Source organism: Acinonyx jubatus, chromosome B1, assembly GCF_027475565.1.
Source record: "Acinonyx jubatus isolate Ajub_Pintada_27869175 chromosome B1, VMU_Ajub_asm_v1.0, whole genome shotgun sequence".
Lineage (NCBI taxonomy): Eukaryota > Metazoa > Chordata > Mammalia > Carnivora > Felidae > Acinonyx > Acinonyx jubatus.
The window spans coordinates 58,854,414-58,870,583 of record NC_069382.1 but is presented as its reverse complement, the minus strand read 5'-3'; the positions used below and the strand labels follow the sequence as shown (position 1 = coordinate 58,870,583).

Below are 16,170 nucleotides of genomic sequence, written 5' to 3'. Positions count from 1 at the left end.
GTCTTTTAGGATATTAAAGATCACATTCTTGTATTCTAGAGTGCACGCTAAAAATATTTTTATTTCCCCTATAATCTCAATTTTTCTACTTGAATTTTTTTTATACAGATTCATTCTCTTTTAGTTACTCAACTTTTTTATCCTCCATTTTCAGCTTCCACTAATAAGACCCAGTCTCCGAGTCCATGTCAATTGCAGTCTCTTTGGATCAGTGACATCTTGACCTTGTTTCCAAGCCTCTTAATCTCATTAGAAATATAAGGATAATAAAAGAAGGGAGAGGGTGTTTCTGAATGAGATAAGGTGATCAGGAAATAATTACCTTTTTATTGCATTGCCTACTAAGTAATTTAACTGGGAATTTGCACATAAACTTTAAGCCCAGTCATAACATTACATAGTGTAGAACTAAATTCCAGCTGTGAATTTTAAACACTAAAAGTCAGCATTTAGAACTAATGTGAACATGTCATATTTAACCAAACTTCAAGCCAATTTGGTGAAATCAAAATTCTGACAATCTATTGAAAACTCTGCAAAGGCTAAATCAGCAATGCTGCCAAATCATATACAGCGTATACCTCTAATAAAATAACACCACACAATCTATGTCTTTGGGGAGTTCAAGTCTTGAAGGACCAGGAGGACACATAAGCCAGAGTCTGTGTGGAGGGTGTACACAGAGACTGCCTTAAATACTCTGATTATGTAATGTAAAGTCTGAAGCCTTCCCTAGACTTTAAATTTGTAACATCTTATGTTGTCAACATCTTTTCTCCATATGAGCCTACACAGCAACACATTATTTTTTTTCACCCAGACTCACCCAGATAACTCCTCCTTTTCCCCAGTCTGAAAAAAAATTCCATGTACAATACCTTTTAACAAATATTAATGAAAAAATTGTGAATAGCAGGGAGAAATCACAGAAAGTAATTCTACCTCACTATCCATTCTTGTTATTTATCACATCTCTTCCCAAATTGTTTCCTGGAAATCCAAATATTCTTCCTTTATTCATAAGAACAGTTCAATCTCCAAATTTGCACAACTACTCACATTAAGGTTCATTCTCAACAAAACAAAGAAGATTTATTATTCTTAGAAACTTGGTACAGTTAGAAATGAATATGTTTGGTTGATACATCACTGGTGCTCTAATAGGATATACTACAATTCTGGCCTAGGAAAATTGTAGACACCAGGGAAAGAGCAGACAGTTCTACTGGAAGCATCAGGAAGGGTTCCCTGTGAGAGGTGACACTGGAGCTAAAGCCTGAAAGTTAAATCTTGAATAGATGTTTACAAAAATCATAAGATGAATCAGAGATGAATGTGTGCGTTGCAAGGAGAAGGGGAATATTCCCAATTTATGGAACAGAACAAATAAGATACAGCTGTCTCTTTTGGCTGGAGTGTGTGGCTATACACCATGGTATGGGAGTTGAGAGGTTCAGGAGAGAGAAAATAAGACATAAACCCACAAAGACAGTAAAGGATGAGGTCATGAAGAACACTGTTCACTCTGTTAGAATATCTGAACTAAACCTCACAAGTCATCTATTCTCAGTCATAGGAATGAGTCGCACCATGCACTGAAAATAATAAATACTGCCATTAATGCTAATAATCCAAAGTATGGATCCTTTGCTTACAATTTCCATTACTTACAATTCATGTTTTGCTCTCTAATATGAGATTTCACTCAACAGTACAATATACTCTGTTGAGCAAGCAAAAATAAAATGTCAATAAGGCCAGCATCCTGGTATGTGTTCATAACCCTAGATGTTCCCAGGGATGTTTCTTTTATGTGAAAATCATCCATTCTGTGCACCACAGTAGAAAACAAATATTGAGAAGCATTGCTTTGAGTATTAAGAATCTTAGGTATGGAGGGGCGCCTTGGTGGCTTAGTCATTTCAGCATCTGGCACTTGGTTTTCGCTCAGGTCATGATCTCACAGTTTGTGGGTTCAAGCCCTGTGTCAGGCTCTGCTTGGGTATTTCTCTTTCTCTCTCTCTCTCTCTCTCTCTCTCTCTCTCTCTCTCTCTCTCTCTCAAAATTAATAAATAAACTTTAAAAAAAGAAGAATTTTTAGTCATGGACAGACAAATGATGTGTTTGATCTTTTTAGAAGGATCATCCTTGGCAGTGAAGGCAAATTGGATCTACTTAGCAGCATATTGAAATAAAACCAAAAGAAAGTGATAAAGTCTTGTACTAAAGCAGTAGTGACAGAAATTTTAAAAAGAAGAATCACATGAAAAATGTTGTAAGGATAGGGCTGACAGGACTGGACTGAAGGGCACAATAGTTGTGGAAGGGCGAGAGAGGGGAACAATGCTTGTCAACCCACCTTTCAGTGTTGTGTTTAAAGCCACTGAAACCTCATCAGAAATTCTTGTCAGATAGAAGTCAGAGATTAGGTGGCTGAATACCTTCAGGAGAGTTTAATGCATTTGGGTCTGAGCCAATGGAGATCCAAGGACCAATGCCCCAAAGATGAATAAATGTCTGGTTCAAGGGAAGTGCTCTATGGAAAGGGAATCCCAAGATTTCTGTAGATTTTCTCTTAGAGTTCTAAAAATCCTAAAGTAATGGGGCGCCTGGGTGGCTCCATTGGTTAAGTATCAGACTTTAGCTCAGGTCATGATCTCACAGTTTGTGAGTTTGAGACCCGCATCAGGCTCTGTGCTGACAGCTCCAAGTCTGGAGCCTGCTTTGGATTCTGTATCTCCCTCTCTCTCTACCCTTTCCAGCTCACTCTCTGTCTCTCTGTCTCTCTCTCTCTCTCTCTCTCTCTCTCTCTCTCAAAAATAAATTTAAAATATTAATAAAAAAATTTTTCAACATTGAATTAACTGGAGACATAGTCATCTCCACTACACCAAAACCAAGGTATTTTGATGATGCTGAACTATTCACTGAAACCTATATTCTAACAAGCATCCAGGCAATGAAATCGTCAACATGCATGGCTAATATTTCAGCCTAAAAGTCTTAAGGCATTCAGATTCTCAATATGAGTATAACTCAAAAGACACATGAGAAAAAGGATTAAACTGTAGGTAGCTTATGAGTGCTGACTTTGGAGGGATATGGTTTTACGGACCCTGGCCCTTGGGGTAGCTGTGAATAAGTGAAATATGATGTACTTATTGATGTGCCTATTGATCTGAGATGATGCAAATAATTTTATCAACCTCATGAGCAAAATATATGTGTGTTTTCTCAGTTTTTATTCAGTTCCAGGAAATAATTTAAAAATTTTTCTGTCAGTTAAAGAAATCTATTCATTATTTATTCAGAGGAGATTCTAGAGCTAACTTTAAATCTACAAATTACTCATGCTCTTCTGCTTAGTGAGTTTATGAGGCAGTTTATTCTGTTTTTTAAAAAGGGAGTATTTTGTATTCCTCTGTCAAAACCTAAATTCACAAATGACTAGAAGCAAAGATTATATTTTGATTACCTTGTGGTAAGAATTTAAATGGAAATGACAGGCATTAGAATTTATTTTGCCTTAGACAAGTGATACTATTTCTAAATCTGTCAATTTTCAAAGCAAGATAAATAAGATAATTTTACCGTATGCACATTATTTTTCATGTCACATCTGAAAGTGTCCGATTTTTTGAAATTCTCAATTTGCTCTAACACGAGTATAAAATAGAACATCACTTTAAGAGGTATATATGCTCAAAACACCCAAAACAACAGCCTCTGACCCTTCCAAAAGACTAAATACTATTACTTCATTCAGTTAAAATACATCTCAACAATTAGTAAGTTAAATCACACTCAGCTAAGCAAGCAATCTGTATTAAGAACACGCTGTTTGTCTCTCTTCAGGAGTGCATTATATCTCAACTGGGTTTCTAAATTACCTACCTCTGCTACCTACCTCACTTTTTTTTGTGTCATCCTTTACTCTCATGCTTAAAAATCTTTATGCCCCTCCCCCGCTCGTGTGTGTGTGTGTGTGTGTGTGTGTGTGCGCGCGCGCGCGCGCGAGCGCGAGCCCTCTCTCAAAAATAAACATTAAAAAAAACATTTAAACATAAAAATCTTTAAATGTCCCTTTTCAGTGACTGTGAAGCTAGGAAGATTCTGGCCTCACAGAGGACGTAGGGTCACCTTCTGCTCCTCCCCTTTGACCTTCCCTCAAAGCTGCTCAATAAAATAGTTTGACAGGCACGTGGGTGGCTCAGTTGGTTAAGCCTCTGATTTCGCTCAGGTCATGATCTCACAGTTCATGAGTTCCAGCCCCAAGTCGGGCTCTGTGCTGACAGCAGCTTGGTGCCTGCTTCAGATTCTGTACCCACCCCCCCCCCCCCCCCCGCCTCTCCTGTGCTCATTCTCTCCCTCTCGCTCTCTCTCAAAAATCAATAAATATTTAAATTATAAAAAAGATTTGATCCCCTCCCCCCAAAAAAGTCTTTAGATGTCCCTTAGTAATCCTGCCTTTGCCACTCCTCGCCTCTATCCTGTTTCTCACATGAATCAGTTTTCAAGACTTACTGTGCTCCCTCTTCCCAGATCACTTACTTGCTCATACATGTGGTTGGAAAATTTTTTGCCCTAGCAAACTAGGAACATCTCCCTCTCCTACACCTCTTCTCCAGGGTAATTCTTATTTGTCTGTCTCCTTTATTTGTCTCTGTTCAATTTTCCTAATACAAAACAATAAATATGATAAATATAATGACTAAAAGAATCTGCTTAATTCATGTATGGTCTGTATTTGTAAAAAAATAAAAAAAGTTTTATTATATTGTGTATAAAGCCAGGTCATTCAGCCAAATATTTTATTTTTTAAGAAATCATTTAACTTAAGTAACATCACCAGTAGATGAGAATATTTTCTTTTTTTCTTTTTTCTTTTTTTTTTTTAACATTTATTTATTTTTGAGACAGAGAGAGACAGAGCATGAACGGGGGAGGGGCAGAGAGAGAGGGAGACACAGAATGGGAAGCAGGCTCCAGGCTCTGAGCCATCAGCCCAGAGCCCGACGCGGGGCTCGAACTCACGGACCGCGAGATCGTGACCTGAGCTGAAGTCGGACGCTCAACCGACTGAGCCACCCAGGCGCCCCGAGAATATTTTAAAAAAAGGTCTCACTGCATAGAAAATCATGACATAGAATTAATATGCCTTCTGTGGTCAAGGGACATAAAATATAATTAGAAGGATAAGAAATGAAGACAAAGAATAAATACTTAGGGCAATATGTTATAAAACGATGTGTACCCTATACGACACAGTGAAATTCCCCATTTTAAGAATAGATAGCAAATAGGAAAACATAAAGTACAGATTTTAAATAAAAATGCAGGGGCGCCTGGGTGGCGCAGTCGGTTAAGCGTCCGACTTCAGCCAGGTCACGATCTCGCGGTCCGAGAGTTCGAGCCCCGCCTCGGGCTCTGGGCTGATGGCTCAGAGCCTGGAGCCTGTTTCCGATTCTGTGTCTCCCTCTCTCTCTGCCCCTCCCCCGTTCATGCTCTGTCTCTCTCTGTCCCAAAAATAAATAAACGTTGAAAAAAAAAATTTAAAAATAAAAAATAAAAATGCAGTAAATGCTAGGGAGTTAGTAAAAGAAATGGTCAGCATAAATTTCATCAGAGAGACTGATATTGTGTATTAAGGAATGTATAGAATATGGTTGAGCACAAATTTGGGGGAAAATATCCAAAGGAAAGATCAAATTACCTTAAAATAGATGAGTATCTACCTATAGTTATATCATAGTCATTTGAAAAAGTTTTATGGCCCCAAATCATTAATCAATCTTTTTTGTTTCAAATTATTTAATTCAGGGAAGAAAATTAGAAATTTATAATTGACTGTTTCAATAGACTTAACTGGTCAGTTTAGTTCAAATGATCATTAAAAGATTGGTGATTGCCAGGGGCTGACAGGGGTATGTGTCAGGGGGGTGGAGAGTGTGGAATTGGGAGATGTTGGTCAAAGAGTACAAGCTTCCAGTTTCTATAAGGAGAAAAAGTCTGGGGATCTAACATAGAGCGTGGTGATTTTAGTTAACAATATTATATCATATACTTGAAGGTTGTTAAGAGTAGCTCTTAAATGTTCCTATCAGAATTAAAATGAAATTGTGAGGTGATAAATTTGTTAATCAGCCTTACTGTGGCAATCATTTTGCATTATATACATATATCAAAACATCATGTTATACAGCTTAAATTTACACAATGTTATATATCAATTACAGCTTAATAAAACTGGAAAAATACTATCATTAAAAGACAAAATCAGGGGGCACTTGGGTGTCTCAGTCAGTTAAGACTCCAACTCTTCATTTCAGTTCAGGTCATGATCTCACAGTTCATGAGTTCGAGCCCTGCATCAGGATCCCCACTGACAGTGTGGAGCCTGCTTGGGACTCTCAGTCTCTCCCTCTCTTTCTGTCCCTTCCTCACTCTCACTCTCTAAATAAATAAATAAATAAATAAATAAATAAATAAATAAATGACAAAACTAGTATACAATGACAAAATAAGTAAAAGGAACATTAAGTGTGTGCCTTATATGGAATAATATTGCTCACTTTAGCTTAATTAAAACATAATAATTGGCATAAAAAGAAATATAATGGGGTTGCCTGGGTGGTTCAGTCAGTTGAGTGTCCTACTTTTGATTTTAACTCACGTCATGATCTCACAGCTCATGGGTTTGAGTCATGCATCAGGCTCCGTGCTGAGTCTGCTTTGGCTTCTCTCTCTGTCATCTCTCTCTCTGCCCCCTCCACACCATGCATTCTCTCTCTCTCAAAATAAGTAAATAAATTTTTAAAATAGTAAATAAATAAATAAATAGATAAATAAATAGATAAATAAATAAAATGTTCTACTATGCACTCTCTCTCAAAATAAATAAACTTTAAAAATAAATAAAAAAATGTTCTGCTATGATATATAAATGGGCATAAATGACAAATACATACTAGAAAAATTGTGCTTTGTGAATTACTAAGCTTTTACAATTTTCCTTTACTTCGTGTTGAATTTTTTTCCAGAAGAGTTTTAGCATATTAACAATGCCAGCTGACAAGAAAATAATGAGTTTAAATGGCAAACAATATGAGAACCATAAAGAAAAAAGAAGTAATTTTTACATTATATTGTAAAAGTATGTTGCACTATTAATCTGTACAAGGATTAACACAAGAAAAAATACCTCTTTCACCTACAGATTGTGTCTGATAAGTCATTATAAACATTTACAACTTCCTTTACCTATAAATTTTAGAGTTTTTTTTCTTCCCTATAAAAGTATATGCTTTTATTTTATAGCACTTATTTTATAGCACTCCAATAGAAATTCTGAAAGATCCTAGTCTAGCCAGTAATGAGATGTTTTGTAGTGAAAATTTGCATACTCTGTGCTTAAAATTGCCTACATTAATTTACCACGTTTAAGAATATGTCTTATTGTTTTCAAATACATTTTGTCTTTTATAGTTTAAAACAACCCGTTAGCTAATAGCAGACAGCAAAATTAAGGTCTCCAAGGCAAAAAAAAAAAAAAAAAAAGAAAAAAAGAAAATGGTATTGTCCACACAAGACTTATCCAAACAAATCTTCCAACTCCTAAAATAGGGGAAATAAAGTATATCTTTTCCATGCCTCAAAAAAACCACTTTATTTTCCCAATGGGGGAAAAAAACCTAGAAAGAACTACGTGGACAAAAAAGGCAATGACAAATAGCAGAAAACAATTTTCACATTCAATAGATGGCTCTTCTCTCAAAAGTTTAAAGCTTTCATTTTTCTAGGATAACAAGATTCAAAAAAAAATGCTTCAGGTGAGGAGAACTCAACCTAGGAATTTACATTAGAATCTGCTATTTAAACTGCATTTAATAAGTAAAAGAAGAATCAAAGTCTATCTTCTTAATAGAGACCAATGGAACAGGTTAGTGGATAAAGGAGGTAACATTCATATTGTCTCCTAATAAATAGCTCCCAGAATTGAGGATTGGCTCAAGAGAAATTAGTCTCTGGATCATTTCCACTAAACTTGAATATCAGAAGCAAACTTCATGCACTTTAGCAATGTAACATGCATACCATATTTTCATTTTAATTATGTACATCTGCCATATATGTAATTAAGAAGAATGTCTTACTAACATGGCTGTACTTATGAAAATATGGCCATAGCACAATTGATTCCCAGTCTCCTTCAAATAGACAGCCTCATGATCATTAATATTAGTCAAATGAAATCCAAACAAAATTTAAATTTTAGTTTTCATTCAAATGAACAATGCTTTTAACCCCCCAAAATCTTTTCATAAATATTTTGGTGTTTGTATATGTATATTTCTTGGACTAGAAATGATGGTGCAGTCTTCTCATTAATTAATTTTCTGTTAGAAAATGGGCACTAGAAAACTTCATCTTCATCTAAGATATTATTCTTGCAGAAGAGCTTGGCGAATGCTTGAGTTCTCAAGGCCTAGTAGACCCATTTGCTAGGGGAAGGCTTTTTCTCCCGATGTTTCTGGCCACACTGACAACAAATGGAGGGGAGGGGCGGAGTTCCCATTTAATAAATTTTGATTGACAATTCTTTTGTGCTGAGTATGATGTTACAGTGCCTAGTCCTGGCTGGCTCTGTCTGAAATAATAGACTGTGTATTCAAAGCCCAACACAAATGTTCTGCCATTTTATTATTAGCAAGAGAGAGAATTTAAATGGAATGTCAGTCAGGTTTTCATGTTTTCCTCTGCAGCTGCAAGTTTCAGCTAAAAAATCTCTGCCCTATCTATATCACCTAGATTTTTATGAATCCCATAATCCAAATTCAAATATTTCTGTTTTCTCTAACATGATTTTAAGGTCCCTGATGCATAAAAAAGCTATGGTGGCAAGTGCCACTTCTATTTCATATGAATGTCATGAATCCCCCCCAATAGAGTTCTCTCTTCAGTTTCTCTAAAACAGCCATCAACTCCTGAGAAAATGTTTACTGTTTATTACAAAGATTTATATTTATTTGGCTTTCACATTTTCTACTATTGGTTCTAGTATCTCAATTTCCTAGATGAATAATAGATGTCAATATAATAAGGCCAGTGGATTAAAAAACAACAACCAAATTTGCTCCATGCAATTAATATACAATTAACACATCTGTCTAATAGATTTATGTGTATGTCTTAGAGTAATTTAAATATATGGAATGTATTTTTATTTCCATTTATCTGCAAAAAGAACTGTTGAAATCTTTCTGGTAAAACACTGCAATCTCTTTCTCATTCACCCTTCCCACCAGGTGCAAGGAACCATCTTCCCAGCTCCCAATTTCAACCCCATAATGGACGCCCAAATGCTAGAGGGAGCACTCCAAGGATTTGGTAAGCCAGATCATTTCTATCATCTTTTACTGTAATTTTTTCACTTTACCTTGCTTTAATATTATAATATGGGTGCAAATAGCTGATGTCTAATGGAAGGCAAATGTGGATTAAAACAAAAAGCTGGGCAATGAACTAGAATAAGAAGAAAAATAATAGAAAAGGACAATAATGGATAAATTAATTTGTGCTCTCAATTGCAAATCTGATCTTCACATGTTGCTATCTTAAATCCTTAAATGTCTCACCACTAACTACTAAATGAAACCCCAAACCAAAAAACCTTAATCTGGGGAAAAACATCTTTCTTTGCCTTTGTTTGTTTTCTAGCCTTTTTTTTTTCTACTTCCATTTCCAGCTAAATCAGACTTTCTGCTATTCCCCAAATTGGATCTGCTTTTCCACATCTCTATAAACTAGTCCAATAAACCCCTGCCTGTAATGCTTTTTTCTTCTCCTGTTATTTTGTATCCAAATTCTATTCAAGATCCTCTTCAAACAGTTCCACCTCTTTGAATTGTTCTTTGGGGACTCCAGATCCAACAAACCATGCCAACCTCTGGGGCACCCTCTCCTGCATTCCTATGTCACTGATCTCATTTTCTTTCTTTTTTTTTTTAATTTTTTATTTTTAAATTTTTTTTCAACGTTTATTTATTTTTGGGACAGAGAGAGACAGAGCATGAACGGGGGAGGGGCAGAGAGAGAGGGAGACACAGAATCAGAAATAGGCTCCAGGCTCTGAGCCATCAGCCCAGAGCCCGAGGCGGGGCTCGAACTCCCGGACCGCGAGATCGTGACCTGGCTGAAGTCGGACGCTTAACGACTGCGCCACCCAGGCGCCCCTCTTTTTTTTTATTTTTTTTTATTTTTTAATGTTTAATTATCACAGAGAGAGAGAGAGAGAGGGATGAGCAGAGGAGGGGCAGAGAGAGAGGGAGACAGAATCCAAAGCAGGCTCCAGGCTCTAAACTGTCAGCATAGAGCCCAAGGCGGGGGTCCAACCCATGAACTGTGAGATCATGACCTAAGCCAAAGTCAGATGCTTAAGGGACAGAGCCACCCAGTCACCCCCAATCTCATTTTCATTGTGCTTGTCCTTTTGTGTCACTACTGACTTCAGAGAGTTCCCAGAGCATAGAGTTTGGCATGCGGATTCTTAATTGGATATTCAATGAATTGAATCTAGAGTTTAGAAAAGGAATATAGAGATAAGGGAGGAAAACTGTTGAGTTCTTTTTAAAAAGATTTAATTTTTAAGAAACGAAATGGAGGGGCGCCTGGGTGGCTCAGTCGGTTAAGCGTCTGACTTCAGCTCAGGTCACAATCTCCCGGTCCGTGAGTTTGAGCCCCGCATCCGGCTCTGGGCTGATGGCTCAGAGCCTGGAGCCTGCTTCCCATTCTGTGTCTCCCTCTCTCTCTGACCCTCCCCCATTCATGCTCTGTCTCTCTCTGTCTCAAAAATAAATAAAAACATTTTTAAAAATTAAAAAAAAAAAAAGAAACGAAATGGAGCTGTTAAACATTCATATATTTTCCTTAACTAAAACCTGTTTTAAGACTTCCTGTGAGCATGAAGATAAATATCGAAATGTTTGCACAGAACACGCAAAGCCTTTCATAAGAAATTGAGCTCTTAACTTTAAAGATAAGGTCGCCTTTAAGAGAACTATGCTCTGTGTGTGTGTGTGTGTGTGTGTGTGTGTGCGTGTATGTGTGTACATGCACATGAACACATGCATGCATGCATGCTCATTTTTGTGTTTTATTCACTAGCAGAATCTCAGAGGAAAACAATAAAGGACTTTAAATATGCTCTCTAAAGTTGACTTTAGGAGTTTGCAAACTTTCATGCCTTTTAAAATATCAGTCATCATAGAAAAAATATAGAGACAAGTTAACAAAAAGTTATAGATTAACTGTGTCTACAGGAGAGTAATTTTTGCTTTAAAACTATAGATCAATCTATTCACTGAAAAAATTTTTCTTTGCTCCAATTTCAATTTTCCTGTCATAGCAACTGGAGGGTCAGACTATGGATTCATTTTGACCATTGTAATTTTTTGCTTGTCAGTGTTTTAGACTGAAGAATTCCAGGAGGTTTTGGTTTTGATTGCATACTGTCCACTCTGGCATGCCAGAGCAAGAACACAGATCAAAATGCTTTAAACATCTATCCATCCTGATGACTGTGAACCATGAGATCATGACCTGAGCCAAAGTTGGACGCTTCACCGATTGAGCCACTATGGTGCCCCACAACTTAAGACAATTTTTGTTAATACTTCTCATTTTCATTTGCTTTAGAGTACTTTTTTTTTGCTTTCTTGTTTTTCTAAATAAAACACAGCAGCCAGAAACTAGAAGCTTCTGAAAAGCAAAAGAAACAACAGCTGGAAAAGCAAACTACAGAGAGGGAGAAGAGATTTGCAAATCATATACTTGACAAGGGATTAATATCTAAATTACAGAAGAATCGCATACAACTCAATAGTAAAAAACGAATAATTCTATTAAAAATGGGCAAAGAACCTGAATAAACACTTTCCCAAAGAAGACATATAAATGGCCCATAAGTACATGAAAAGGTGCTCAACATCACTAATCATCAGGTAAATACAAATAAAAACTATGATGAAATATCACTTCACACCTGTTAGGATGACTACTATCAAAAAGACAAGTAATGTGGAGAAAAGGGAATTTCCACTGGTAGGAATGTAAACTGGTATAGCCACAATGGAAAACAGTATGGAGGTTCCTCAAAAAATTAAACACAGAACTTCCATATGACCTAGCAATCCTACTTCTGGGTGTTTATCTAAAGGAAATGAAGTAACTCTCTCATAAAGATATCTGCACCCCCATATTCACTGTAGTATTTTCACAATAGCCAAAACATGAAAGCAACTTAAGTGTCCATCAACAGATGAATTGATAAAGAAAACGGGATTCTCATTCTCTCTCGCTCTCTACACACACACACACACACACACACACACACACACACACAGTGGAATATTATTCAGCCATAAAAAGAAGAAAATCTTGCTATTTGAGAAAACATGGATAAATCCTGAGGGCATTATGCTAAGCAAATGAATCAGAAAGACAAATACTGTATGATATAACTTATATGCAGAATTTAAAACAACGGAACTCATGAAAACAACCAGGGGCTGAGGGGTGGGGAAATGGGGAGTTACTGGTCAAGCTTTCAATTATGAGAGGAATAAATTCTGGGAATCTAATATACAGCATTGTGATTACAGTTAAGAATACTGTGTTGTTTGTTGTGATGGTGAGAACATTTAATATTAACTCTCTTAGACACTTTCAAGTACACAACACAGTAATCCCTTATCAAGTATATGATTTGCAAATCTTTTCTCCCTTTCTTGTAGTTTTTTTTTTGTTTTTTCATTCTGTTAATTGTTTCTTTTGCTCTTCAGAAGCTTTCGAGTTTAATGTAGTCTCACTTGCTGATTTTTGACCTGGCTACTGTGCTTTATTTAGAAAAACAAGGAAGAAAAAAAAATACCTTAAAGCAAATGAAAATGAGCAGTTTTAACAAAAATTGTCTTAAGTTGTGGGGCACCAGGGTGGCTCAGTTGGTTACGCATCCAACTTCGGCTCAGGTCATAATCCCATGGCTCATGGGTTCAAGTGCCATGTCAGATTCTGTGCTGACAGCTCAGAGCCTGGAGCCTGCTTCGAATTCTGTCTCTCTCTCTCTCTCTCTATCTCTCTTTCTCTGCCTCTCCCCCACTCATACCCAGTCTCTCTCTTTCAAAAATAAACTTAAAAAATTTTTTTAATTGTCTTAAGTTGTATAAAAATTCACCAATCATACTAAAAAGGAGTAACTCTCAGTTAACATTCGTTAATAGTGCAGTTCAGTATCCAGTTCCTTACCAGTCGAAACTGTCTTCGTTATCCGTGTAATCTCAGAACTGTGTTTATTTTGTCTCAGTTAACAAATATAATTTCCAAATCGTCCCTGTGAGATACTGGACAACCTGAATTATTTTTAAACTACATGCCTGAATTTTCACAAAGCTGCATACAAGTCAAAATTAATCTTTTTGAAACAGTCCATGCTATTTGCCTTGTTCAGTCTTTGTCACCATTAAGTATATTGTTCCCTATAGGTTTTATTCAGAGTTTTCATCTTGAATACGTGTTGGATTTTTTTCAAATGCTTTTTCTTCATCTGTTGATACAGTCAACAATTTTTCTTCTCTATTCTATTATACCAATTGATTTTCAAATACTGAGATAAGACCTGAATACCTGAAATAAACACCACTTGGTCATAATACACAATTCTTTTTTACAACATTGAATTCAATTTACCGTTTTTTAAGGAAATTTTACTTCTGTGTTCATGACAGATACTGGTCTGTAGTTTTCATTTCTTGTAATATTTTCTCTAGTTTTGGTATTAGGGTAATGCTGACTTCATAGAATGATTTAGGAAGTATTTCCTCTACTACTATCTTCTGGAAGAGATTGTAAAAAAAATCATATAATTTTATTCTTTAAAAGTTTGGTAGAGGGGCACCTGGGTGGTTCAGCTGGTTGAGCATTCAGCTTTGATTTCAGCTCAGGTCATGATCCCAGGGTCATGGGATCGAGTCTCTCATTGGGCTCTATTCTGAACATGGAGCCTGCTTAAGATTCTCTTTCTCTCCCTCTCTCTCTTTCTCTTTCTCTGTCTCAATCTCTCTCTCCTTCTGCTCCTCTTCCCTACTGATGCTCTCTTTCTAAAATAAAATTTTAAAAAAATTTGGTAGAGTTCCCCAGTGAACCCATCAGGGCCAGGTGCTTTCTGTTTTGACAAGTTATTTAATATTTATTTAATTTCTTTAAAAGACATAGGCCTATACATATTGTCTGTTTTTCTTTGTGTGAGTTTAGGTAGACTATGTCTTTGAAGAAATTGTCTATTTCATCTACAGTATCAAATTTGAGGGCACAGAGTTGTTCTTAGTATTCCTTTACTATTCTTTTCATATCCATAGTATCTGTAATAACATATCTTCTTTCGTTTCTGATATTAGTAATTATATCTTTTCTCTTTTTTTTCTTAGTTAACCTGGCTAGCAGCTTACCAAATTTATTGATTTTTTTCAAAGAATGAGCTTTCAGGTTAAATGCTTTTCTCTATTAATTTTCTGTTTTCAGTTAAATTGATTTCTACTTTAATTTTCATTGTTTCTTTGCTTCTGCCCACTTTAGATTTAATTTGTTCTTTTTTTCTGATTTCTTAAGGTGGAAATTTAGGTTAGTGATTTTAGGTCTTTCTTAATTTCCCACATATTTATTCAATGCTACAAAATTTCCTCTAATCATTTCATTTGCTACATACCACAAATTTTAATAGCTTATATTTTCATTTTCATTTGGTTTGAATTTTTTAAATTTTCTTGAGTCTACTTTGACCCATGTGTTATTTACAAGTGTGTTGTTTAATCTCCAGGAATTTTAGAGTTGTCCAGCTATCTTTCTGTTACTTATCTCTAGTTTAATTGCACTGTGGTCTGAGAGAATATTTTGCATAGTTTCTATTATTTTAAACCAGTTAAGGTATATTTTATGTAGTCTTAGTGTTACATGTGAGCTATAGAAGAATAAATAATCCATTGCTTTCCTTGGATGCAGTTGGATGAAGTATTCTATAGATATCAGTTATATCGACTTGATTGATGATGTTGCTCATTTCAACCATGTTCTTACAAGTTTTCTGCCTGCTGAATCTATCCATTTATGATAAAGAGGCATTAAACTCCAGATAAAATAGTGGATTCATCTGTTTCTCCTAGCAATTCTATCAGTTTTTGTCTCATGTATTTTGATGCTTTTTTATCGGGGTCACACACATTAAGATTTATAATATCATCTTGGAGCATTGGCCCCTTTATCATTATGGAATGGCCCTCTTTATCCCTAATAATTTTCCTTCTTCTGAAATCTTTTGTGTTAAAAATAATATAGTTACTCCAGCTTTTTTTCGTTATGTTAGCATAGTATATCTTCCTCTATCTCATTACTTATAATCTATCTGTGTAGGCCACTCAGTGTTATTTAGATATAATTTGAAATTTTAGTAATAAGTATTTTCTTGCCTGGTAGGACACTTTAACCTATTTGACCATATAGTCAACGTTCATTATTCACAGATTCCACATTTGCCCATTTGCCTACTGGCTAAAATTTACTTATAACACCAAAATCAGTATTTGTAGTGTTTTCATGGTCATTAACAGACATGTGCAGAGACATGAAAACTTTGAGTCACCAGAGTACCTACTACCAGCTAAGATTAGACAAAATGATGCTTTGCCTCCTTGCCACAGCTCTCATACAGTTAACAAATATTCTTTTTGTAGTCTATTTAATGCTACATTTTTTGCATCTTTATGCTTTTGGTTGGTGATTGTGTTCTTTAAAATGCCCCCAACAAATGTTGTGCTGAAGTGCTGGTGAGTATTCCCAAGCACAAGAAGAAATATTGTGGAGGAAACATGTGCATCGGATAAGCCTCATTCAGACATGAGTTCTAATGCTGTTGGCCATGAGATCAATGTGAATAAATCACTAATATAGTACATTCCAAAAAAAAAGATAAAATTCACTGATCAATGCATGAAGCTGTCCAGAAAAATGCTAAAGTAACATCTGTTCTATGTTATGAAGCTATGGAAAAGCAGTTAAATTTGTGAGTTCATGAGATGACAAGCTAATAATAGTATAAAAAAGTGTAACTATCAGCTTTCTTCT

General features: G+C 35.8%; 1 protein-coding gene across 1 annotated transcript in view; it reads left to right on the top strand.

Annotated features, from left to right (window-relative positions):
• The window catches only part of ANXA10 (annexin A10), a 98,114-nt gene that overhangs the window by 27,442 nt on the left and 54,502 nt on the right, over nt 1-16,170 (top strand). The window contains exon 2 of the mRNA XM_027068613.2: nt 9,306-9,387. Coding sequence (XP_026924414.1) covers nt 9,306-9,387 — 82 coding nt within the window. The remainder of the gene's footprint in view (nt 1-9,305; nt 9,388-16,170) is intronic.